At 36.2% G+C, this 27,791-nt stretch overlaps 1 protein-coding gene across 1 annotated transcript in view; it reads left to right on the top strand.

The window, feature by feature from the left end:
- POLN (DNA polymerase nu) overlaps positions 1-27,791 on the top strand; it is a 91,007-nt gene that overhangs the window by 49,976 nt on the left and 13,240 nt on the right. Inside the window, exons 19-22 of the mRNA XM_068188502.1 lie at positions 6,553-6,635; positions 10,796-10,927; positions 13,587-13,697; positions 17,372-17,450. Of these exons, the coding sequence (XP_068044603.1) occupies positions 6,553-6,635; positions 10,796-10,927; positions 13,587-13,697; positions 17,372-17,450 (405 nt within the window). The remainder of the gene's footprint in view (positions 1-6,552; positions 6,636-10,795; positions 10,928-13,586; positions 13,698-17,371; positions 17,451-27,791) is intronic.

The following is a 27,791-nucleotide window of genomic DNA, read 5'->3' as shown; positions in this document are numbered from 1 at the left end:
TAGGGGTTATAAAGATTTTCCTGGTGCTAATAGATATAAAATAAATTTAACCACAGTTTGGTAGGGTGGCATATCCAAAGGAAAAAGAGACAAAATGACAAAAATGTTTTAGGGTAGGCTGTAGTAAGGGAAGGATGACTTCAAGCTGACAGTGGTCTTTCATTCAAAGAAGTTGAACACAAATAAAAGCTTTAAAAAAAACTCTTAACTAAATAAAACACAATGTTAAACTCCTGAATTGTGTGTTGTGGCTCTCTCCTCTCTGACCCATGACTACATGACCCCTATATTTACGTGAAAGATCCATGCCAGAGGTCCTCCAGCATGTGCAGTGGCTGCTGGAAGACAGCTCTGCCTCTCCTGATGCCAGGGTGGGGATGAATATACATCTATATATATGTAATACATGTATTGCCCTTCAGGTAAGGAGGAAGAGATGTGAGGTATCTGGTGTCTATGCTGTGAGGAGTTTGTTTGTGTTATTCTGTAACCTTTTATCTCATTCATGCAAGCCACGTAATGATAAAGTTGCAAATACAGGCATTTGACATAACCTTTGAATCAGACATGAGAAGTGTTTAGAAGTGACATAGATAAAAAAATACAACAAAAAAAACTAACATAGACTTAGGTTACATCAGAAAGTTTTATCTTTCTGTTACTCTTGACCTGCTGTTTCCCTTCTGGCAAGATGTTAGTCTGTATTTTAGTCTTTGTAGATGCTTTTTCCATAGAATCCTAGAATCCTACAATGGTTTGTGTTGGGAGGGACCTGGAAGACTATATAGTTCCAACCCCCTGGGGACAGGGGACACCTTCACTAGGCAAGGATACTCAGAGCCCATCCAGCCTGGCTGTGAACACCTGCAGAAATAGGGAGTCCACAGCTTTCTGTGGAGGGATTTCTTTCCTATTTTTTGAAAAGTATCTTAGCTGTATTTCCACTCTTCTGGGCAGTCTAGAAAAATTTCATTTTTCATCCTACTGTCTCCATGCTCTTATGCCAGGAAAGATAATCTCTTTACTTTTTGTTTTGAACATAGTTGTGTAAATGCCTCATAGTTATAGAAAGCATAGAAACTATACATTTTACATTTCTGTATGAAAAAAGATGGGCTAATTGTATGTATCTTATGTCTAGCTCTTGATTGATGCAAGACAAAAGTAGTGATATATTTTGATATGACAATGTCTTCAGGGAAACTGTTTCCCAACCTCTTCCTTTTCTGTATTTTGCAACAGAGATTAGCCAGGCAAAAGTAATTCCAAGTTCTCTTCTGCATATTACCTTACAAATGTCTGAGACAAAGTATGCCTGAGCCTTGTCAGCATTTTCCATGAGTCATGGAACAGCAGCTTTCAAAAAAAATTGTTTATTCTTGCTCATTGCATTAGCTGTGGGTGAACTGGGTTACAGGTAGCAAATTTTTTTCCATATGTTTTGGAGACTCATATACATTGTTATATGTATTCTGATTGCCTCAGGTATAAGGTCTGCTAAACTGAAAAAATGAAGTTTCAGAATTTACCTCCTACATCATCTACCCAGTGGTGATGCTGCTGTAGAACTGGGCTTTTCTAATTTTACTGATTACATAAAATGTCCGTACCTGTTTCATATCCCAACACAAAGTTCCAGGCACAAACGTACAGAATATAAAACTCTCATCTGCTATTAAACAGCAACAGGTGATCGAAAATGAGACTTTGATAGTTCACTGATGAAAACATAAAAAGATGTAAGAGCCTTCAGATGAACAAATGTGTACCACTCAGACATTGACTCATTTATTGGACATTAATGACCGCATAGGAAATGAATTTAATGCCACTCCATCTCATTTCCCACATCAAACAATTCACAGCTTGGTCTTGGATTAATTGGCAGGTGCAAGAGAGCAGCCAAGGGTTTGTGGCTATTATGAGTGAGCGTCGCTTGGCTGGAGTGTAATGCAGATCAAGGCAACACATGCCTGCCAGATATTGTGTTTGAGGAATTTGTTCTGCCTTTTCCTGTGCATAAACAGTTGGCTTCCGTCGCCACACAACGTTTCCCAGAAATTCTGGAATGTCTTATCGCAGTCTTTTAAGACTGATTTCCTCCCATTTCTACCTGTTCTCAAGGTTTTATTTTGCCATTGCTCATACATTATGCCCTGTGGCCTCTTTAATGTTTTTTTTTTGTGTTTATGTTGTGTGAGCTCATTTCTGAATACTAAAATTCATGTTGGTTTTTTAGTATTCTGTACAGGTAAAATTAATCCATTGAGATGTCTACTCTGTATTAAATGTGTTATTCCAGCTTACAGTTAAACTTTGTTAAAATTACAGATATGATTGCTGTATTTTTTTGGGATATAAAGAAACTTGGTGTTCATATGTATTAGAGACTTAAGACTTAATTCAGTAGAAACTCTTTGAGATGTCCATTAGACCCCTTTAATAAATGAAAATGCATAGTGAATTTTGGAGAAATTATGATAATATTGAAAGTATTTTTTTGAAAAAGTAATAAATTTTATATTCCTCCTTTTGTTTCGTATCTTCACTTTGTTTCATAATCATAATTTCATGTTAGCCTTCACTATTTGCTAGAAAATTTTTTCTCCATGTTTTTTACTCTCAGAATTAGGCAGGTATTCACTTCTAGATGCACATTCCAGTGGATCTTCTTACTAGATCCACCTTTTTAAAGACTTTGTGTATCTCTACTTTCACTGTGTTTGTTAGATATGCCACAATTTTTGACTGCTAGTTGTTTGCTGCCCTCACAGACCTTCCCAGATTGTTTAGCTCTGCTAACTGCTTCCCAGGATACTGAGATTTGCCAACCTGAACATGTCTTCCAGCACTGAGGGCTGTTCTTTATTCTGCCTGAGATGTCTATCAAATAAAGTACTATAAGGCAAAGTACTTGCAAATCAGTGTAAAAGTAAAGGACAAACAAATCAGAGATGTGGAAATAGCCTGAGACAAGTGTGCAGGCAAGGTATGCATGCAGGAATATTGAAGGTGAAATACTGCACATTTGGAGATTTGAAGATGGTGAAAATACTAATTATGAACTTGAATTTTTCCCAGCATATTTGCGAGAGAGTAATGAGAAGGATGTAATAAAATGGAAAAATACGTTTCATGCTGGAGCTAGTAACTGCATATTTATTTCCTGCAGGCCTTCAGGAATTTTGCTGTTTCTACAACAAAATCTGCAGCAAATTCTTTTTCCTCCTAAGCATTTTTTCTGTATCAATTTCTATAACATTGCATTAACAGTCTTCTTCTTACTCCAGCTGTACAGACAGTGCTGGATGAGCTGGAATCACAGCCTCATTGTCACTGCCCAGCAGCTAAGACTACTTTATGCCCATTCACCTCCCTTTATTCAAATTTATTCAAAAAAATGCATTTCCACTAAAGATCTATGTCACATATACCACACTTCAGCACTAAGTATTTTCATGCCCTAGATGGCTTGCTAAAAACTTCTTATGCAAGTATGCAGATAACAATGTCTTTTTATCAATATCATGGCTATTCCATGATGAGTCCAAAGGCAAAATAAAAGTTTTATCTTGAAATAGGTTCTCACAGTACCCATTAAAACAAATCAATTATCACAAACCTAAATTAGTTTGTAAAGGAAACAGGATAAAGCAGAAAGCCCACTGGGGATTTCTAACATGGCTGCTGCAGTTCTGAGAAACTGCACACCTCCCCTTTAATTTTATTGTTCAAAGGAATAAACAGGCTTTGCCTCAAACTGCAGGAATGCCTCTCTGAATTACAGAAGGAATCAAACACTCTAGTAGAAGCTAATCATTGTTAATACAAACAGAAAAAAAGCATTTATTAGAAAAAAAAAAGTTATGATTAATGACTTCTGTTTGCTCAAGCAGTTTTGATTTATATGGCAATTTCATATTTTATAATTATGTGTTCTTTTATGTGGTACATAAATTTGCAAGTACTCAGAGTGGTAGATGTATTGCCTCTCTGTCCAGTGCTCACATTTCTCACTGACATGCTCTGAGGTGTTGACTGACCATTTTGGTTGTAACATTATATTGAAGGAGATATTTGAGATAAAACCCTGAATTTTTAATTTTTTCCATGTGTTTCATGACTAACCACAGACCAGGAAATGCTAAATGACAGTTGGATTGCCATGATTACATGATGCATGTACATCTGCATCAACAACTGTGTTAGGCAAGATTTTATTGTGATTGCAGACACTGTCAGTCATCACTACAGCAATAAGACTATTTCTGTTTTTTCCAGTCAGCCCCCCAAGCTGAAGCTTGGAGAATGCAAAATCATAATCAAAGTTCTAGCAGCAGTTCTAATTGTGCACACAATCCAGTTCTAGTGTCTTCTTTCACTGCTAAAACTTCTCTAGAACCACCAGTCCTTCCCAGCAAGTCTCACCTTGTGTCTCCCTCAGCAGCATGGTCTGATGAATATCTGTGTTCTTCTACAAGTCTCCACGGTTCTCACCCAGAGTGTCCTTTCTGTTTTAGCCTTTCTTTTCAAGAGAAGTGAGCAGCTGATGTACCCACTGCCTCTCAGTTGTCTCTAGCCTCTGACTTCAGTAAATCTGCAAGTAAATTCTGCTGCTGTCCTCCCATTCCTTGCCTTGTCTAATCCTCTAGTTCACATTATGCAGTATTAGGAAAGCAGTATTACATTTTCTAGGGTTTCCCCAGTTTCAGCATTCCCCAGCCTTAGTGTTGCATGTCAGAAAGGTCCTCAGGTAATATTTGCTCTCTTACCAGATTCTATTTTCCCTTGGAATCAATGCTTTCTCAAGTGTCTGTGTAGTTCTCTGCCAGGTTCTTCAGGAAATTCCTGCAGTCTTTCTGCTGGAGATTGTTTCAGGAAATCCTTAATGATGTCTAGTTTCCTAATTCTGCACTTATTAGCTCCTATTGCCACTTTGTCCTTGTATTCAGGGACAACTGGGAATCTCAACCTACTGTATTCAAAAGATCCACGAACTTTTAACCTGCCACAGCTAAGAAAGTAAATTGTAAGAGTCTCAGACTTGCAGAATGATTAAGTGGGAACAGTCTTCATTACAGGTGGAAACACTATTAAATTACTATTGTTTCTCAACTAAACTGAGCAGTGAAAAGTTCTGTTTCATCTTTGAGCAGTTAGTGCCATTCAAAGGAATAATGTGAGCTTCTGCAAAACCAAAGACTTTTTGTCCAATGAAAGATGGAAATTATGTTCAGTTTTATTTTTCCTCTTCAAAAATCTGTACTGCTGTAAAGAATTGCTTAAATCTGATTTCATCCAATGTCTGCCTGTTTGTCATTCAGAATGCCTAATTATACCAGCACTGAGCATTGGCTAAAATCAGTGTATGAGGTATGCAAGCAAAAATTTGTGGCTCTGCTGATTTTCTGGAAGTTTGAATATCTTAATAGTGGTGAAAGACTTACCTTGAAGAAGATTCAGAGAAATACACCATTTTCTTAAAGCTCCTCAACTAAAACCTTCACAACAAAGCATCTTTCATGACGAAAAAGCTCTCATAGCAAACCATAGAAAACTTTGCTTTTAAAAATGCAACCAGACTCATGAAAAAGATCGACAGTTTCATGGGAAGACTTTTTCCCAAGTGGTGCAGATATCATCAGGTATCTCTGATAGCAATTAATCTCCATGTTTCAAATGTAATTTTTGTAGGTATTTGTTTTCAGAGAGTGAGTATATGATTTCTCCCAACACCCTTCCATTTAAACCAAATGATCAGTATTATTCAGTGCTTTCAGTTGTTTAATAATTTCAGTATTCTTTCTGAAGCTGTATTTTGATAAGGAAAACTATAGGTGGCACATACTTGATGATTGCAAAGTCATAGCTTTTAATTTTTCACATTTCTAAATCTATTAACATTTTTGTAGGACTGTTTTATGTCAGCTGTGAGAGAATGGGAACTGGGAAAGAGGACACTTAGCTGGGAGTGATCTGGATGCACTCTTGAGTCCAGAATCAGCCACTACTGCTGTTTTATGGAGCCTTGCTATTGTGGAGCTCTGTAAGGCATATGGAGCAGGCAGTGCTTGCTTCTATCAGTCATTTGTTGAAAAAAGGTTGGATATTTCTGTTTGTGAAGCCCTGATAATAGTCTTATTTAAACGAGCTTTAGGTCAGACTTATGCTTTGAGTCTCTAGACCCTCACATCTTGAAGAAATGCTGCTGCTGGAAATAATTAAATTTTCTCATAACCAACTATTAAATTTTCCACAATGTGAAAAACTAGTAATATAGTAGTAGGATTTTTCCTAACCAAGAATTTAATTGAAAAGGAAAGGAAAAGATTAAAATTAAAATAAATAATTTAATTTACTATGGACTATCAGTATGGAAATTTGTAAAAAAGTTGTGCATTCCTGGCTGACAACAAAAGCCCTGAAGTACGTCTATTCATATCTTACAATTTTGTAGTTATTAAATGATTATTGACTTCAAATAACTTTACTGTGGGGATAACAACTTAGTTTAGCTGAAAAGGTGTGATTTTTGTTTGTTTGTTTGTTTAGGAAAGGGATTCCAAGTGAACAAGTGAAACATGCTGATAGAGAGCAAGCAAAGCGTATCGTTTACTCTGTGGTTTATGGAGCAGGTAGGCATTTTTAGAAAAAGCCCAGCTTCTGTAAATTTATACTTTATTCATAATTGATATAAGTAGATTGAATTTCTAAAGGTGAGTAAAAGTTTGTCAGAGTATTGCATTTATATTTTTATCCAGGATTATTAAATTATCTACTCAGTATAAAAATTATGAAATTAATGTTGTTACATTGCCACATACAAAGATTATCTGATTTTGTATTTATTTACTCTTGATATAAATGAAGCATGTATCTAATTTTGAGTGGACTTTGGATTCTCTCAGTATATAGACAGAGATGAGAATAACTGCAATAAAATTTTGAAAAACTCCAATATTGTTAATCACATTTATAGAATCAGAGAATGGCAGGGATTGGAAGGGACCTCTGGAGATCATCAGATCCAGCCCCCTGTTCAAGCAGGGCTGTTTGCCCAGGACTGTGTCCAGATGTTCAATGTCTTCAAGGCTGGAGAAAGGGCTCTTCAAGGCTCCACAGCCTCCCTGGGCAACATGTGCCAGTGCTTGCTCACCTTCAGTGTAAAAGTGTTCCCTTAATTTGAGTCTTAATGTTTGCTGCCATTTCTTCACAACTGCAGAAAACTTGAAAAATCCACTGTTACCCATTCTGCCCAAGTCCTGACCAGGTCCTAGATAAGTCGAGATGTTCTTCACACTTTCCAAAACTACCTGCTATTTCTAAATGATGCCCAACTCTCCTTATGCTTCATACATGCCTAGAGTGACCTTTTCTGGGGAGATAGATGCATGTATGTCATCAGCCTAGAAGCTCTTGTGAATTGTTTTCAGTGAGCAGCTGACTAACTTTCTCTACAGAGCAGGAGTTCTTGAAAAAGTAATTTAGAAAATGAGAGCCCTGGGCTGCAAGCTTTGTGTAACTTGGAAACACTGAATGCTACATCTTGAGTTCCTGGTTGTGAATGCTTTCTAAGCCATCTTTTGCACTGAGTCCTTGAACCAAAGGCAGAATCAGCTAGGGTATTCCATTTATCATTTATGGTATTCAATTGGGAAGAAATGCATCAAATTCAGCTCTCTTGAATATCTATTTTATGTTTAGGGGTGTGTGTGTGTGGGTGTGTGTGGGTGTGTGTGTGTGCATACACACCTGTGTTCTTACATTAAGCTGTATTGCATTTGAAACCTCTGTATTAAATTATATTAAAATCTATATTAAAAAGCCCAGCACTGGTACCCTACACTGTAAATTTAGACCTGTCTGTGCTGAGAATGGAATCAAATTTTCTATTTCCCACCTGAATGGTTTCATCAGTGGGTTATTTTACAAAATGCCAGCATTATGACCCCTGCCCCTTGGTCCATACAAATGCTACACATTTCCTATCTCTTCCACTGTGAGTGGGACAGGCAGATGCCAGATGTAGTCAGATGGATCACCACCAGTTGAATGCCCTGTAGTTCTGTATATAGTCAGAAATGCCTCAGTTCCTGGAGCTCAGTGGAGCCTGTGTCTGTCTACTAATCTATAGAGAACTTGAATGTTTACATTTAAGCACAGTATTGGCACTCCCTCACTTGCTCTGGACCAGGCACTAAAGATTTCAGTGCAGCAGTGCTTGATGTAAGTGTCTCCATTTACTTGTTTGCTTTGTGTCCTTCTCTCTCAAACAAGGGCAGTTGAAGCACCTCAAAGATATTAAGAAGTTTCCAGTTCATTAGAAGTGTGATCAGATCCTAATTAAGACATGAAATTATATCATTAAACCACTTAGATGGAAACTGGGCTGACAAAAAGTAATTGTTAGATACCTGAAATTGATGGACTGAATTCCACCCACAGTTTGTCTCCCTTCAAAAGACAGCTCACTTTTCATAAATGAGACCTTTTTATACAAATGAAGAGTGTGAATAATACTTCTTTTAGGATTGAAAGCTAGAAAAACACTCCCTGAGAAGCTTGCCTGTATTATGCTTACAGGAGCCAATAAAAACCTTTCATGTAGTAAATATTAATCTTTTTGTTTTCTTTTTATTTTCTTAGGTTGTATGTTCTGTTTTCTTAGGTTGCACTTGGTTCATGCTTTCAAGGTCTTTTCTTTAATTCTGAAAGATAATAAAGGAAAAAGAAGATTGGTTATTAGGAAAAAGTTTTCATCCAGAGCGGTGGTTGGGCCCTGGAACAGGCTTCCTAGCGCAGTGGTCACAGCCCCAAGCCTGACAAGAGCTCAACAAGCATTTGGACAACACTCTCAGGCACATGGTGTGACTCTTGGGGTGTCCTGTACAGGCCCAGGAATTGATCCTTGTGGGTCCCTTCCAGCTCAGGACATTCTATTAGGATTTTTGGTTGGTTTGGAGCAGTTCAATTCACCTGCTTCTGCCTTAGTCATCTTGTAGAACTAAAACACAGGCAACATAAATTTCTGTAAAATAAGGAATTCCTTCTATTCAATGGCAGTATGTTCAAGCCCTGCACTGACACAGAGGGCTATCAGTGTTTAAATGAAAACTAATGCTATTTTCATTTTTGAAAGATGATATTGCAGAGTGGATAACACTGAAACTCATAGGCTTCTCCTGATAATTACCCTGGCACAGATAACTCAAGAAGAGTGCTCAGAGAAGGTTTAGTCCATCCTGGGCTTTGCCTTACATGGCCTGTGCTCCTGCATTGTGGAGCATGACCTGACACAATTATGTGGCTCTTTTTGCTTCCCAGGAACTGCATTTCCCTGGGACCTTTCAGATGGCCTTGCTAATATTGTGCTTTAATTTTCCTAGTATTTTATGCAATTGTTCTGTATATTAATAGTTCTTTAAATGGATAACATGGACAAACTTAGATGTTACAGTTCTCTAAGGAAGCTACAGTAGTCTCCTAGCTGTTAGCAACGTGAGCTTTATCAAATAGATTTATCATTTGCTGACCCAGGAAGAAAACCCAAATGAATTAGATGTCAAAAAAAAAAAAAAAAAAAAAAAAAAAAAAAAAAAAAAAAAAAAGTACAGATCTATAATAGCTCAGCAAATGTCATCCTGGATGTCTGTGTGAATTTCTTCCTCTAGCACCTTGTCCAGACTGATGTTCTTGCAGCTCAGTGCAGATCCTGGCGTGACTGAGAACAAAATGCTACAATAATTGTTCTGAAATGCACATCAGGCTGACAGTGATGGCATTTAGATGGCTGAAATCCTCTCTCTTTTTAAAGTGCTAGACAATTTTTCTTGACAGTCTTACTGTGGCAATGACTATTCTGTGCCTTTGGTGCCTTGAGATGTCTCCTCTCAGCTTATGTTCTTTGCAGACAGTGCTGGTTCTGTGTTGCTGTGCAGCTGACATAAATATATCTGTCTTTCAAACTTCATATGAATGAATGAATGTTGATGTATGTTTTATTTTTACTGGAACTGTTTGATTTTTAAGTGAGTTTAAACTGTAGCTCTTAGTTTATATTTTCACACTCTGGAATATTTTCACATTTTTTCCACCTTTTCTTATAAATGCTCTTAGATCCAGCATAACAGATATTGTGCACCTATATCCTGTCCAAAAGCTATTATTCTTTTCTCTCTCTTTTGGAACACTTTTTCTGTTTTTTCTTTTTCCATTTTTTTTCTTTTTCCAACCCTTTTATCTCAAAACTTGGACCCCAATTTCTACTGACATTGAGGAGCCTAAGACTGAAATCTGTGGGACCCAGACTCCAAAAATCCTTTCTAAATTCAGGCTGAACTCTAAAGCTTCTAGCTAAACTCAAACATCTCCATCCTTTTTTAGATCTTCATTATATTTGTATTAGTTAAAAGTTAATTTAAGTCTTTATCTGCTCTTCAAAGTTTGGAGAGTGCAACACTGAACTAGTAAAAAAATGCAACAGCATTGCTCTGTGAACAAAAGAGATTTCAACCACCTTATAGGAATAAATTATAACTAGGAATTTCTTAATTGCATACTCCTTATATACTTCTTAATAATTATATACTTAATCCAGTAACTTCAGTAAAACATTCAAGCTCAGGGTTAAACATTTATTTCATTACAATATGATTTTAGTGTATCAGTCTGTCCTATTTCATAGAGGTAAGTAAAGTTAACTAATTCCACTAATTGTGCATGAAACAGTGCTATTGTATGTAGTGGTTTTCTGTTCTGCTTTATTGCATAATAGAGATAATTTCTGTACCACCAGGTAAAGAACGTCTCGCTGACTGCTTGGGAATTACTCCTGTTCAAGCCAGTCAATTTATAGAGAGTTTTATGCAAAAATACAAGAAAGTACATGAATTTACAAAGAAAACCATTGAACAGTGCCGGAATAAAGGTAATCCAAAGTCTGTGACCAGATTTTATTTACTGATTTGCATTGTGTGGCAGTGGTGAAGACAAAGATTCAAATATTCAACTTGACCCAAATTCAGATAGTTACAGGACAACAAAAAAAGATGGAATGTCCTTTCTTGGTGAATCAGGTTTGGTTTTTTTTTTTCTTTTTTAGCCCTAAAAGGAGCTGGTTAAGTCTGCCTTTTCTCAGAAAGATACTAACAGAATAAGACATCTGTTCTCAGAATGAACCCCACTTAATGTCAAGTTACACTGCATCATTTTGACATATAATGTACTCCAACAGAAAAAAAGCCCAAGGAATCTTCTACCTAATAAATTGGGTACATGGCTGCTGGGCCGTGGAAGTTCAGTCAATTTACACAGCCAATTTTTTTAGAGTCATTTTTTCTATGCATCAATCAGAATTTATTTTCTTGAAGTTCAGGTGGTAGCTGTAGTGACAGATGTGCACAGAGTGCTTCTGGAGCCAGCAGCTGCAAACTCTTCTTGCACCAAATTTGTTTTTAGTCTACATATTCATTTATCTTTAGTGAATCCTAGGAGGGCAGTAATTTGAGAAAACATAACTGCGTGAAATATTGTCTTTTTAAAGCTAATTAGCAGAACTGTCAAAATAAAGTTATTTTGTTTCTTAATAGGGCATGCAGTACTAAGATATTTCTTAGGAATAAATAGTAAACTTGCAGTATAATATTACCCATCACTGTATGGTTGAGTGCCATGACATACCTAGTAAAATATTACACATTTATTATATATTTATGATATATTGAAAATAACTTAGCATTCTTTTCTTTAAAGTGAATAAATTTCAATAAACAGACTTCTGTGCAAGAGAATCTGGTTTATGAGTTCAGCAGACAGGAATGTCATGGCTAATGTTATAAAGTCATCAAAGCACACTTATCTAATTACTTCTTACTCCTTCTTACACTCCTGCCTATCAACCATTTTTAACCATTAATGGTAGAAGAACAATCTGTTTAGGTTGTACGAGCTTTAGAAATCTGCAGCAGATCAATATTATTTAATATTTTTCTTGTTAATCCACCTTGGATTCTAACTGCTCAACAAAAGCATGCCAACCTATTGGGCTCATTAGAAGGTAGTTTTTCTCAACTTATCTGAAGTTCAAAGGTGAGCAGCACCCTTCTGACTAATATTTTTTAAGTTTTATGAATGATACTCCATGTGACACGATAAGCATATGAATAATTCTATTATGAGGAAGATATTTATTAGTGTATTTATTACTGTACTGCTGGTTTTTTTATTAAATTATTGACATATTGAAAAGACCACATTAAGGCCTCATTCAGGCATGCATTTGCAGATTAAGCATTGACACCAGGCACCTTCTCTGCCACTGTTACACAAATGATGGTGTTTGTTTGGGGATGCTGCTCAGTTAGGAGGAGTCATACCTCACAGGAATAAGGATATTACAGCAGCAAATCTAAATTTACCTAAGAATACAATTTTTCAAGAATTCCATCTTTAAATACTGTTCTTCATGGAAAATGTTAGTTAAACTGGGGAGACTGGTTTTTCAAAGAATAGCCTGACTTCCAGATAGTTCTGTTTCTTGTTTCAAAACTGGTATCGGTGCTCATGGAAATGCACTAATACACAGAAAGCTGAATTAATTCATCCTCTGCACACAAGCCTGGGTATATGTTGTCCAGGATAAGGTGATGACTTTTTGTTTGGAGAGGTCTCCTCACCGCTTGTGCTTGCACAGCAGAGGACATGAAACTCTGTCAGTCTGAATTTCCATGGTATCTAATGACAATTCATGGGTAGTCAAGGTGATCAGAAATATAAAGAAAAATTTTTCAAGATGTATTTTTAACATGGATGATTTTTCATTTTTCTTAAAATAAGAGTAGAAGTTTATTTTTGAAGGTAAGCTAAATTTTATGTGTGTTATTTTGACAAGAGGAACCTCACATCTCTTTTCCTATCTCAACTCCTCTCACTTGCCCTCCAAATGAGGTTTTTTTCAGGAAAATACACCATTAGGCCTAACATAAAGCTTTAACTGTGTTTCTATGTTTCTTTTAAACTAAAAAATCCCACCACATTGGAGTTAAGGAAGTTTGGCTGTGAAAGGAACACAGAAATACTACATAAAGAAACTGGGGGAAAAAAAGTAACTTTTTTTCCCCAAAAAACCCTATTTTTTATTTTTGGGAAATATTCATTACTGATTTAATTACTCTACAAATTGATTTTTCTTTACTATTCCCAAGTAAACTATTCACTATGTGGAAAGCTCTAATTATGGCTGCTAATAGATAGCTAATTCTGGTAGGTATTTATAGTTTCATTTCCCACAGAGAGAGTTTGCTGGTTTATCGGTAGACTTTCCTAATAAAAATTTAACAGCCTTAAAGAACTAAAGTTTTCCTTGTATAACATGTACCAATTCGCTGAATTAAATAGTACTTAAACCAAAAATACAATAAGCTTTGCAGGTTTACATAAGCTCTGACTATTTTCAGAGGACAAAATATTAAATTGACTCAGGCAGCACATAATTACAAATATCTATATTATCTTCAAGAAGAATTTTTGAAATTTCATTTAAATCTCTCTGTATCACATAATAGTAATTTTTATTTAAATCCTGCAAGGTTACGTGGTTTCCATAATGGGACGCAAAAGGCCGCTGGCCAATATCAATGCACAGGATTACAAGCTACGCACTCAAGCAGAGAGGCAGGCTGTAAATTTTGTTGTTCAAGGTAAAGATCTGCCTCCCTACCTTCCTGTCTACCCACCTGTCTCTATCCCTGCTTGCCTTTGGGCAACAGCTCTGATAATCTCAGAAGAATGAATATTACAGCAGTCTACTAGAGTAGGCGTGAGCTTTACTGTGAAAAAGCAGTTAAAATTATATATTCCATTCACCTTGGAAATTGCCAGTAAACAGAATAATATAATAATAATAATGATAATATTAATAACAGCAACAGTATGAATGTTCTAATACACTAGAGAGCTCTGTGATAGTTAAATGTAGGTATTGATACAAACTATGTATAGAGAGAATATCTAGAATTCCATTCTTCAGGTGCATTCTTTCTTTAAACACTTTCCTTTCTGGTTTTTATAGTCTGTTACTCCAGAAGGGTTTCTGTGATTCTGTTTCTTACAGATTCCAGCTTTTGTTTTGCCAGGTAGCTTTAGTTTCAGAAATACAGAATGTTACAATAATTGCACATTGTTATTATTTGTTTGGAAATCCATCTCATTCTTTGCAGAAACTTCAAACTTAATTCTGTGGAGGACAAGAAAAAAGGTGGTTTTTTTCCACAGAAAAACATTTAACATATAGATTGGAAATGTAAAAGTCAGCATTCTGTGCTCACATGTTAATTAATCTGATGCAATAACATACTCTGGTCAAGTCTCTTGGGGCTCAGATGTGTACAGGATTTAGCCACCCAAAGGGAAAAAAAGCCTGAGCTGTCAGCCCAAGACTGAGATGCCTCCTACCTTCATGTCCCTTAGAAGAATTATTTTCTTAATTGGATGATGCTGACAGGGTTTTCTTTAAGTTACCCTGGAAGGGTACAATTTACAGGCAAGGAAAAAGTGCTTTCTAGACATGGTGATGGCATGCTCCTTCTAAAGTTATTTGAACTTACCTGTTGAAAGTATCACTTTTCTCTCCAAATATTATTCATTTAATGTTTCATTTTTAAAATTACTTAAGTATTTATGTCATGTTTGACAGTCTTTGAGTACTGTCTCTGCAAAGGTACCTACAGATCTAGAATTCTAATTCTCATTCTGTGAGTCCTGCAGGGCACACAGTGCAGCACTGATAAAGAGACACAGCTCCCTGAGCAGCATTTGCTGTGTCCATCTGTCCCAAGAGCTGGAGCAAGGCTGTCACAGGACTGTCTATGCAGCACTCACTTCTATGTACCTACAATAATAAGATTGTCAGATTTCACTGTCAGTTCAAATGATACTGGAGTACAAATCTGATGAAAAATAACGTAATTGTTCCTCAAAATGTAATATTAGAAGGTGTGGTGAAGCAAGGATTAAAAACTCTTAAAATAGTCACTATTCCCAAATTTTATTTTAAAAATTCATTCTAGGCTACCATGATGTTTTAATTTTAAGATTTCAGCTAAAAGATAATATTTGAAGACCATAAAAACTTTCTAAATTATAAAACCTTTTATCACATTTAGTGTACTAAACTGCATTTAATATGTGTATTGCAGTTATACCAAATAGTCTAATAAAGTAATTTACATTTTGATTATGGGAGCAGCAACTGATAGCAGAACACTTCAGATGCATGGCAATATTGAGAGAAATGTAGAACTGAAGCTTTGAATTATTACAATTCAGTTTCTCACACTTCTTTCATAGTATTTTTTCTCTTTTTGAATCTTTCCCAGTTCAATACTTATCACAAACATACAGCATATTATTCTTCAGTTATTATTCAGTTGTACCTAATTCCCATAGAGCAAACAGTTCATTTTATCTTTAATTATTTATAATTATGTTCTTTTTTAAAGGGAAAATTGTTTTCTTTTTAAAATAGGATACCTCTAAAAATCATATTTCAGTAAAAAAAATATTTGAGAAGCCTTTCAAATTTCCTGACTCTACAATGTTTCAGAAAGAATGTATCTAGAACATATCTTTTGTGATGGACTAAATGCTCAGTATAGTTTTATCCTCACAATCACTAAGAAGATACTTACCTGACCTTTGCTGAAACATCCTTTCTTACTTTTATATCAGTTGTCCCTTTTTGCAATGTGTTGAATAATTTGACATCATTTGAACAGGAAAACAAGACAGGTATTTGAGGCCAAATCCACAGCCAGACATCACCATCTCCATCATCAGATGAGGGTCTGCACTGGGTACAGTTAATGAGCAAAACAGAGTCTCAGCATGGGATCCAGAGGAGGCAGTTTGTCATAGATGACTGTGGAGAAAGAAGAGATGTTAAGCCTTGTTCTGTTAGATATTCTTCCCTAGCCAAAAGGGCCCACTGTATACTGGGGGACATCAGGCACAGCCTCACTGGCCAGCCACTGTCCCACTCTGCTCTGCTGGTGTGGCCCCTCCTCACGTCCTGTGTGCAGTTTTGGGTGCCCCAGTCTGTGTCCAGAGAGTCACCAAGATAGTGAAAGGTGTTGAAGACAAGACTTAGAAGGAGCAGCTGAGGTCCCTTGTGCTGTTCAGCCTGGAGAAGAGGCTGTGGGGTGACTTCATCACAGTCTACAGGTTCCTCAAGGGAGGCAGTGGAGGGGGAGGTGCTGAGCTTTCTCCAATGACAGCTGCAGGACCTGAGGGAATGGCCTGAAGTTGTGTCAGGGAGGTTTAGGTTGGATATTAGGAAAAGGCTCTTCACCCAGAGGGTTGTTGGGCACTGAACAGGCTCCCCAGGGTAGTGGCCACAGCGCCAAGCCTGACAGAGTTCAAGGAGTGTTTGGACAATGCTCTCAGTCATATGGTTCAGATTTAGAGTCATGCTAGGAGCAAGGAGTTGGGGTGTTGGACTTGATGATCTCTATGGGTCCCTTCTGATTGGAGATTTCTGCAATTCTCTGATTATCTCTCAGCAGAGTACCCTTGTTACTTGGCTACCTGGCTGTTCTCTTCTCCTATTCTGCAAGTTGAATCATTTGGCAGAAAAAATTCAAAATTCATTGAGTTACAGGTTTGTAAAAAATGACAATGAGCTAGGACATTTAGGATGTTTAGTGGGACAAGGAGGATTATGGCTTCCACTCTTTACTCAAAGGATTGTTTCCATATTTCATCAGATAAATCTTTTGTGTAAAATGTTTGGATCAGAACAAAGCCCTTCACCAAACTGCAGGCCTGTAGAATTATTCTGCTTCTTGATGACCAGAAATGTGTAATTTTTTTCTGTGCCATGACACTGTTTTATGCACCATTGCTCTTAACACTGTAATGTAATGAATATACTTTACATATACATAGAAGTATGAAAAAGTGCAAAATTAAGGCTCCAAATTGAAATGCGGCACTGAAACAATGTTCTGACCTTTTGTGACATTAACCTTTAATTGATTAATACATAAATTTTAATTAAAGCTTAAAGATAGATAATTTCATACCTTTTTTTATAGAAAGCAATTTTTCAACGTATGGTTGTGAATGACAAATTCACCTTTAATTAACACATGATTTCATATTGTTATTTTCTAGTTTTAATTAGCATGTAATTACTTCCTCTGTTATTTATTAGTCTTATAATCTGTTTCACATATTGCATTAATTGGATCTGCTAGTATTGAAAATTCTTATAATTTGGAATCTTCTGATGTTTTTTGTTCCTATGCCATAGTTCCAAGAAGGACATTTTCCTTTTGCATGCTTTAAATTAAAAACAGATCACTTTCTTTCATAGGCTCTGCAGCTGATCTTTGTAAAATGGCTATGGTGAAGATTTTTGCCTCTATTGTAATTTCTCCAACTTTAACAGCAAGGTTAGTAATGAATGACTGCAAAACTGCTTGGTTTCAAAACAAAATTAGCTGAAATGGATGTGTTTCTGGCATTTTAAGCAGCTCTAGAACTAGCCTGTGTACCTCTGAATCTTTTAACAAGCAAGGACATGCAGAATGGTTTTATACATTTAAAGTTATATCTTTGTGCTTAAATGTATCTGTAAATGCATCCCAAGACGTTGAAGTGCCCCAGGGTCATTTAAACATGGTCAGATCTAATTCAGTGGTAGTTCTGCACCTTTGAAATCAAGCACACTGATCATATCCTTCCTGTATTTGAGTGTATTGTACAGTGGGAATTGAACATTCAATGGGCTGGGAAAAAAAACAGGAATCAGGAAACCAGTGCTCAAGCAAAATAAATGAACATTTTTTTATTCTTGTATAGATGGCTTTTCTTTAAAGAAAAACTCAGTCATCATGATTCTCTTCTGTTGTGGCTGCTCAGAGTTGGGTGTGAGATCACAGATTGTCCTCATAGAGTTTTATGCCAGTAGCAGAAATAATGAAATCTACTTTTCCTGTGGAGAAGTTGGTCCAGACAGCCAGTGATCATTACTATTTGCTGCAATAGAAAGAGACTTCCAAATCAAACATGTCGAAAAAACCCAAATAACTGGTTTCTCATCTTTGGTAATGCAAAGACTTTATAGCAAATCATCCAGGAGAACGTGGATTGGTGCAGTGAAGTTCAGACAAAAGCAGAGTAGTGCAAGTAGGGCAGAACATCAATGTTTCTGTTGTCATCTAGAAAGGATGATAACAATTTAGCTGTAGCAATCATGCATTGAGGACTTCTGTGGGTGTGTAGCTCAGTACAAAGAAATAGGTTTTGTCCTTCTGAGTATACTTGGCAATTATGGGTATTATCTAACCCTCTAAGTAATTTGTGTGTGTTAGTGTGTGTATCGTTTACACACAACAGTGGTGTCTTATTTGATCAATGTTTGAAAATACAATTTCTAATTACAAATAAAAGTTCAATTTGTTGAATTCAAAGTAGTTGGACTCATTCCTATGCTAAAAGTAAAACAACTTCTGAGTGGCTCTTAAATGTTCTTGCAACTTTTTAAGCAAAATACCATTGAACTATTAAAAAAAATAAAGTAAGTGACCCACTAGTAGAAACGTGAAAAGGGAAATTGTTCTTTGGTGGAGATCCTGCCTGCACTCAGACAATGATACATTTATGTATTAAATATTGGATGATGAACTATCACATATTGCATTGTACACTTTCAGGCAGATTGTCTGCACTGATTATAATTCATTTTGCTACCTGAGTTGAATGAAGAGCCCAGAATCTGTCAGCTGTGGCATGGATGAAAATTTCTGTAGCAGTAGCAGGCATAACTGAGTTAGATGAGTGATAGAGGAGCAGCCAACAGCTTTTAGTGGAGGAGGCAAGTGGAGGTGGTGCAAGGGCAAAGAACATACTACATTCTGTAGTTCCTGCCTGGCACACTTTAGGTTGATCTTTAAGTTCAGCAACTACCTGTTTGTTGTAATTCTGAGAAAGCCAAAGTTTTTTGCTACTGATATCATGTCTGATTAGGCTTGTGAATGTTTTTTTCTCTCAATAGAAAATTTTACTTGGGTTTTTTTTTTTTCTTAAAATTATTTATTTTGAAGAAGTAATGTCACCAAATAGCTAAGGAGGTAACAGGCATGGGGCATATTTGAGCTGTACACGTTGAAATTCCTGGTGTTGTGAAGGCATAGAGGAATGGCTATACCAGATAACAGAAAAATATCACTGCCTATCCTACTTGTTCCTATCATAAATGTCACAGCTGGGAAAGACCAACAATGCAAGGGCATTTAAAAAGGATAGACTGTTTTAAACAGGGGTTTTGAACTTCTGCCAGCCATTAACAACTGGATGGCTTTGCTAGAGGAGAGTGTTTTAGTAGTGAATAATGGCTCCTTACTGTAATATTTAGTAGGTACTTACAGACCAGGCTTGTCAGAAAATCACAATCAATGCCTTTGTAAATTCTGTGAACACTTCCCTGCTTGTACAGTGGCATTTGAAAACATCAGAAGGATCTTGCCAAAAGAATATGGGACTGAAACTTGAAATATTGTGTTTCTGCTTGTCTGCCTGGTGACATTCAGTTAGTTATTTTTTCAGTGGTCTGTTTCTTGATTTTCTTATCAGTCAGGTCAGGATAATGATTCTAACATCCTTTATAAAGCCTTTTGAAAAATATTGTTGAAAGGAAGTGTGGACATAATTGGTGCTATTGTAACAGTGGGAATGTACAGTAGCTCTTCCAAAATGAGAAATATAATCAATCTTCTATTATCACTCCATCAGATCATATTCATTCCAAAGATAGCACACTACTATCTTTTCCTCTATCTTCATACCGCTGTAAGTATCTTTATTTCCCTGTTAGAATTTCTAATTTGGGAAACAGGGTTTTCACTTTGAACAGCATATCAAAGAGAAATACCATTTTTTCATGCTTTAGAAGTATTTATGAACATTTACCCTGGGAGACAGTATCCTATTAAGCATAGCTAAGTTTTGGCTAACGCTCAACATTTTGTCTTCCTTACCTTAGAAATAGCGAAAAAAAAATTCTAAATAAGGTCTTACAGTTTTTAGTGTTAGTTTGCAGGTATGTTTGCAGTCTTCACTCTCAACACTGCATTCATTGTTCCTGTGCTGGAGGCTGTTCAGCAGTGAGCAAGCTCTGACCTAATAGTGTGAAGCTTCATTTTTGTGTAACTAGCAGTCAGTAGATTTTCAGTTATTGTTTGCACGTATGATACTGTATTTGGAAGTCAGGAAAGGTGATCAAGTCACATTTTCATGATGCTTCATCAGAGAGGTGTTCTTGATGAAACAGTGTATTCCATGGTGACTGATCAATTCTGTCAACTTGCAGTCCCATTTTTCTCTTTATGTTCCCTTATCTTCTAACTCAAATACTAGCCTAGCAGCTTATGCAGTTGACAATAACAAGTCAATTACTTGGAGGCAATTTTACAGAAATCAGGAAAAATAGTATTAAATGTAATATATATGATACAGATCTGATATTAGTATGGGTTGACTACTGGCATGAGTGTTAATATCTCTGCATTTTGTGTGGTGCTGACATGAAATCAAAATTTTTCAGACTTCTGCTGTATTACCTAGATCTTTCTTAAGATGTTCTGCTGCTGCTGGCCAAGTTGCTCACTGAAAATGTGCTGCTAGCATAAATTATTGAAGTGCCAGCTTTTACCCATCTTATGCAATCCACAGAACGTCCTCACAATGTTTCCTGCAGGCAGATGATAGCAGAGAAACTTTTGAAATGAGATCAAGGCATACAGTAGCAGCTGAAAGAAAGATTTATGGAACTGATGTGAATGCAAAGGTGGACTTGGTGAACTCAGATGGACAGTTGTAGCTCTTTTCTGTGTTTGAAACATCACTGCAGTGAGAGTCACATGGAAACTTGGTGAGAAAGAAGGGTGCTGGCAAATTGTAGAATTGCTCCCTATAGCATTCCTTGTTCATATTATCATTTTGTAAGCTGAAGAAGCATTGATATTACCCAAAGTCTACCTGGTATTACATGGACTTCTCAGTATTTCAACAACATGCACGTGAATTTTAACAAGTCTACACAACTACTGAGTAATTTGGTGTGACTCCACCAATTCTGCTTTTGTATGAAATGATTGCTCCTTCAGGACTGGACCTGTGCCACAGACACACAGCTTTACTTCTCAGCATGTTTGGAGCCCAGTTAAAGAGACAGGTTCAACCACAGGCCAAATATAAATGAGTAATCTGAAAAGGAGAAACTACCAGCAAATAAAAGCAAGGGGTTTATTTTCTTGGTTGGTCCCAGCTGCTTTTCAATAGCAGTGGATGTTGGAATTTTGTATGTCTTCCAAGGAACACCTTAATCTAACTAATGATTTTCTGTGCTGGTGAGCTGTAAATACAACTCACTTCTACAGATAGCTAAATTAGTTAGAAACAGCTCTTACTGTCCCAGCAGCAAGTATAGTTTTATGTGACCTGGATTTTTTTCAGATACAAGTCATGTGATCAATCACAGATTATTCATTTCTTGGAAGTGGCTTTCAGTTTTAGTATAACACAAGAATCTAGCAGCATTTTTATAAGGTGTGTAGGGATTCAATGATTATTGCTTTATAAACTGCTTATAATCTCTCAGATTCATACAGAAGGGCATATTAATAAACCCAACTTCCTGATTGCATCATAGTTTCATACAAATAAATTAAGTAAAATTCTTGGTGCTGCTGCTATGTGTGTTGATCTTCTTCAATTTGGGGCATAAAACTTGCATCCATTTATCTGTTTCTTCAGGAGTTCAAGAACTGGTTTTTCTCATGTCTCTTCTCTAGCAGTTAACCAGGATTTTCAAATAAATGCTTATTGCTCTGGTATTCTGTCCACAGTTCCTACTCAGTATGTGCCCAAACTTCCTTAATGTATTAACTCTAGCAAAGTGGTTAACTTTTATCCTTAGCCTGATACTGGAGAAATTGAACCACAAGGAAAAGGTTAGTTTTGGATTCTGCTTGAGAGGAGAATAAGATGGTTGTTTCATAGACAAATGCTTCTGTTTCTGTAGCAGAAGGAAACTTCTGAGGTCACATTGCACTCTCCATAGCTGTTGTCTAATATGTAGCTCTTTGCCTCCCAAAGTAGCCAAATAACATTAAATTTCTATGCAAGATATAACTTAGAAAAATCATCACTTTCCTCAAGCAACCAAAGTAGTATTTTGCATGTATCCACAAGATGGTGAGCTATTACCTGAACACTTCATGCTCAGTGAGCCAGTGCAAATCAGACCAATTTATTCTTTATAGAAAGAGCCAAGTACATTTAAAATGCTGAAATATCACAGCCAAAAGGGACATGCATGATTTAGCAGGTTTTTCACTATTTCTTTATGTAAGACATTCAACACAAATAAATATATTACATTTATAAAACCCTTTGTAGGGTCACCCTTTAGATTTGTATGTTTTCAAACATTTTGGATACATGCAAAAATTCTATTATCTTTAATTAGCCATCTGTTCAGTTTCCCACTCTTCATGATGTAGCTGCTGAGAAAACCCATTTCACAGGCTAGCTGAATTTTTATGGTTAAAATGTTAAAATTATTTGCTCTTTATCATGAAAACACTGAAAGAGGTAGCTTAAAGTTAATGCAAGTAACATCTATTCAGGCATGACGTATCCTGAGCTATAACTTTAATATTACAACATTAGGAATCCACATAGGTGCAGCTTCAAAAAAAAACTTTTCAAAAAGGGAAAATTCTACAAACTATTACAATATGCTAATAATCTTGTTCCTTCCTTACATGACAATAGACATTCTGTCCACTGGAATCTGTGGGCTTCTGTGGGGAAACTGGGCACAATTAAAGAACAGGTAGTGTTAGTAGTATCAGAAAATAAATGAATAGTGTTTCAGTGTCGGGAATGGAGATATTTCTGAGAGGAATTGGATCCAGCTTCCATCTGGTCCATTAGCACTGAGCGTGGCCAGTAGCAGATGCTCCAGGAGGGAGGTGTAAGATTTGTAGAGAGTAGCCTGTCTGTCTGCAGATTTTCATGTTCCTCTGCTTGTGGGGATGAGTCTGAGTTCTGAAACGTAAGATTTAAAAGTCTTCCCACAAAATCATTGTATGTCATCATTTCTTAAAGTTCTTGAAATCCATGCAAGTGTTTGTTACATGAGCAGCATTTCTGGCTTTTTTTTCTGACAAAGTGTTTAATTACGTGCCTTTTAAGTCAATATTTTATTTTATTAAATATTAATTTATTAAGTGTGAATGTGTCAATTTTTCAAGTCATTAAGTTCTTTTTTTCATTTAAAAAATGAAACATATTTCCATTTGTTTTTTGGTTTTGATGGATTGAGGTTTGTTTTTTTTTCCATAGTCCCTCATTTGTCTGATTTAAAAATACCTTATTGTTTTTACCTTTTTTTTTTTACCATTTACTTAACAGTTTGTATGCTTTTTGGGTTTATTTTTGAACTTTTTACACATAGCTTTTAACTGTGTACTCCCATATCTGCAATTTTGAAGCCTCCCATAAGGCATTTATAGGTTTCAAATTCAAAGCAAAAAATGTGGTGTTACTAGTTGGATTATTATTTTATTGAATGATTTGCTTATATCAAAGTAGGGGAAGAACATAGGATGAGAGACAAAGATATTAATATTTGGCATATAAAGTCTGATACTGTTGTATGACCTTCATTTCACTGATCAGAGACATAGTGCTTTTTTAAATAAGATGAAAACCTTGTGAGAATAGAAAATGAGAAATATTTTCGAAATATTTTAGAGAATATTTTAAGCAAGTATTTCAAAGTATATTATGCTACCAAGTGATCATTAATGCCCTATTTAAAGCAGTGTATTTTTAGTAACTCTTCAATGTTTATATTTTTATTGTTCTTATATAAATATTTAACTGCTAACATTGTTTTAAATTCTCAAGATTTATTATAGTTTTTTTTCTCTAGGTTTTTTTACTCAAACCAGTAAGTTATGATGGATTTCAAATAATTAATCTTCTTTGCTCCTTCTCCAAAAAACCATCCTTTTGTTTTAGGAAATCTCTTGTTCAAATATGATTTAATTTTCAGTTAATCTTCAAGTTAGAAATATGTCATTTGTTGTGGAAATTTTACATTGGAGTTCTCTAGAATCAGACCTGTGACCTTGTCCTGAACCACTTTTTTTCTAAAGATGTAGGAGTGTCCAACAGGAATCATCTTAAACTTTAGTCGGGGCTCTCAGCTTGGCTCTTAGTCAGAATTAGGTGCCCTCAATTCCTTACAGAATTGTAGTATCTGTTTGGTTGGAAAAGACCTTTAAGATCATTGAGTCCTGCTGTGTTATGCATGAAGATCAAACCCTCTTTTTTAAAGTTTTCCAGTTGCCCAGTTTTAAACCTTATTTTCATTTATTTTCTATTCAAATTCTTAAAACAGACAGCTCAATGTACTAGAGAATCATAGAATCAGTTAGGCTGGAAAATACCTCTAAGGTCATCGAGTCCAACTGTTAACCTGGCACTGCCTAGTCCACCACTAAACTGTAGTTTTTTATATTTTATATTACCTTTCTAAAGACCAATCTGGAAAGATAAACCATGTTATGCTTTGTGTTGTTAACAGCAGTAAAAATTTCCCTGGTGATGCAAAAAAGTATATAACAAAAATGAACAGAGGGTTAATCTCTGTCTAACTTCAGGTAGCTGTTTTGGGAGGTGGGACTGCCACAAAGCCACCACACAGAGCTGGGCTTTTCCAAGTGTGAGTTCAGAACATCTAGGTCAGAACCAGCCTTAGTCCCTTGTCTGTAGAAGAAGCATGAATTTAATTAGTTTGAGCATCTCTTGGCACATTCTAACATCCTGAAGCGCTGCATGCCACTGTTAAAAACCTCCTTCTGATGAAGACTACTATGACAATCTTGTCTTTCTTTTTGTCCCTCTCCTACACTGTCCTCTTCTAATGAACATACCTACACTGGAGCCTGCAGCATGTCATGCCACAGTCCCTTTCTTTTGAGTTTAGACAGAAAGTTGTTTCCTTTAATGATAAAGAAAAATATAGTTGCTCACTAAAAAGGTAACAGCTGTTTTGTTGAGGTCAGTTCAATAGTATAATTATTTCTAGGTGTGTGAAGTAGTCATGGAAAACCTTGCAATTCTGTACTTTAGAACAGAGGAGTCCAGACCTGGAATATATTGATTTCCAGTAACAAAAAAAATCCTCATTAGTTCTTTTATTAGACAACTGGCCTGATACTATGGAAAGGTATGCTCTAACTATATGGCTTCATAAATAGAATACTCTGAAAAAATCTATTGAGAACAGTTTAATTAGTTTTGGCATATGTAATTCATTAATATGATTATGATACAGTAGTAATAGCAGGGCTGATCCATTGGAGGCCTGAGAATTTAGTCTCTGTGTTGCTTTGTAGGAAAATGGAAGAATGATTAATGTAGTGTTAAGAAAATGAAAAATATCTTCTTTTTAAAATTCAATAGTGCAGCATAATAGTTTAAGATGGCTATTGTATGCTGGGCACACTAAAGTGGTATCAAAAGCCATGTTCAGACTGGCAGTCACAGAAATTTTTCTGCATGTGAAGGATCAGGCTGTAGAACTATTTCTAGTTCCACACCACCGGCATGCTCCGATGCAAGTCATGTTTCTCAGCAAAGGAAATCATATGTGTACTCATCAAAAGTGATGCCTAATTTTCAGTCAGGCAAGAACATAGTTGATAAAATACTAGTTTCTAAATCAAAGACATTCTTATCATCTGTAGAATTAAAAATATACTCGTGTCTGCCTGGTTTGCAGTTTCTAATCCAGTTGGCTGTACCTTTTAGCACAAGATAATGAGAGGAGCTTGCTACTGCAATATTCCTTCAAAGTGAAGAGGATTCAATTAAGCTATTAAACAAAAGTATAGGGGCTTTTTCAAACTTCTTTCACTCAGACTATGCAATGGCTAAGTAGGTGCATGCAGGGGAATGGTGAAAACTGTAAATTTTGAATGTACAGATTGCTTTGATTTTTTTCTTTCATCTTTATTGATGTCAAATTGAATGCTTCCTTCTGTGGAACAGCATATTGCATGCAAGTGTTATTACTTAAGCAAGCCTGAAAAAATACAGTTGGCCTTGTACAGTAAGACCAGAACTCATTATTTGCTGTGAAATATGTAAGAAGAAGAGATAAAATATCATCAAAAATATCATTCTCGTTTGATGAACATTAAGGAGGAAATAGTGTGTACTATTTCATTATTGGCATCAGTCTAGGAAATCATATTTAGTGTTAATTAAATCTTCTGTAATATCTTGCATTTGAAAATAGAAGTGTATTAGAAGTACTCATTTCTTAGATCTCAGAAATATTATTCCCATTTTCTGAAGGCATTGGTTAGGAGAGCAGCAGCGCTAGAGATCCAGCAATGCCAACTTCTAGTTCTGTATTTAGCAGACAGAACATGGTCCTGAACTTCAAATTAATCACAAGATGTGTAAGATGGGGCAGATGTAACTCTGCAGCTCCATGCAGCTCCTGAGTTAACTGGCAATGCAGCTGAGCTGAGGGGCTGTGATGTTCAGGATGATGTGAATGAGAAACAGGGTCCTTTAGCCATGATGGAGAGCTAAAGGAGCTGGGCTGCATTCAGTAGGTGAACTGGAGCATGTAGAGTTGTTTCAAGTCTATTTTGCTGTCCAGAGAGAAAACTTCAGTTAACTTAGATTGCTTCCACAGGTTTTTGCACACACATATGGTAGCACTTAATTCTGGTCCAAACCTGTTCCTCCTGTTTTACTTTTAGCATGGAGGTGAGGTTATCAGTTCTTACAATGCTGAGAGGTTTTGAAAATCCTATTCTTTCATTCCTAAATCCTGATAAATTTATGATGTTTTTATGTATACTGTAAGTTCTTCTAAGAAAGGACTTTTTCCTTACCAAATATTCAGAATATATGGTGCTTTAATCCTGACTGAAGGCATGAGACACTATTCTGCACAAATAATAATCACTCTATCATATTTTTATTGCACTGGTTTAATAAATGCAATTATTTTCACTTATTCCATTGACTGACTGTTTATTCATCTTTAATATTCACTATTCTGATTTATACCTTTTGCATGTCATTTCAATGGTTATGAGGATACTCTTGCTTTAATTAATTTACTTGAATTAGAAATTACAACTTTTCATGTAACTGTGTTCTCTTGCTACAAATGTTCCTGGTCTTTTCATCTATTTCTTTTTTGTGCCCTGTGTCCTAATTTCCTATTAAAAATATGTTAATCTGTTTCACTCTGGTTCTGACTGTGTTGTAAGTGACTAATAATTTAAGATCTATTATTAGAGCTCACCACACTGTTAGTCAATGTCACACTGTAATTTAAGGCAGTGTGAAACTATCTTAAGAAGCTGTGAAAAGTTTTAAGTCATAAACATATTGATGTTTCAGCCATTTGTAAAGAATGATTTACTTGAATAACTGCTATTATTAGGAAAAGGTGTTAAGAAAAGTCTACAAGTGACGTTTAATTTAAATCATGGAATCACAGCATGGTTTGGGTTGGAAGGGACCAGAGACCACCTTGTTCAACCCCCTGCCACGGGCAGGGACACCTTCCACTAGACCAGGTGGCTCCAAGCCCCATCCAGCCTGGCTTTGAACACTGCCAGGGATGGGGCATCCACAACTTCCCTGAGCAACCAGTTCTAGTGCCTCACCACCCTCATAAGGAAGAA

Source organism: Anomalospiza imberbis, chromosome 4 (assembly GCF_031753505.1).
Source record: "Anomalospiza imberbis isolate Cuckoo-Finch-1a 21T00152 chromosome 4, ASM3175350v1, whole genome shotgun sequence".
NCBI lineage: Eukaryota > Metazoa > Chordata > Aves > Passeriformes > Viduidae > Anomalospiza > Anomalospiza imberbis.
The sequence above is the reverse complement of the archived record's forward strand: the minus strand, read 5'-3'. Positions and strand labels throughout refer to the sequence as shown.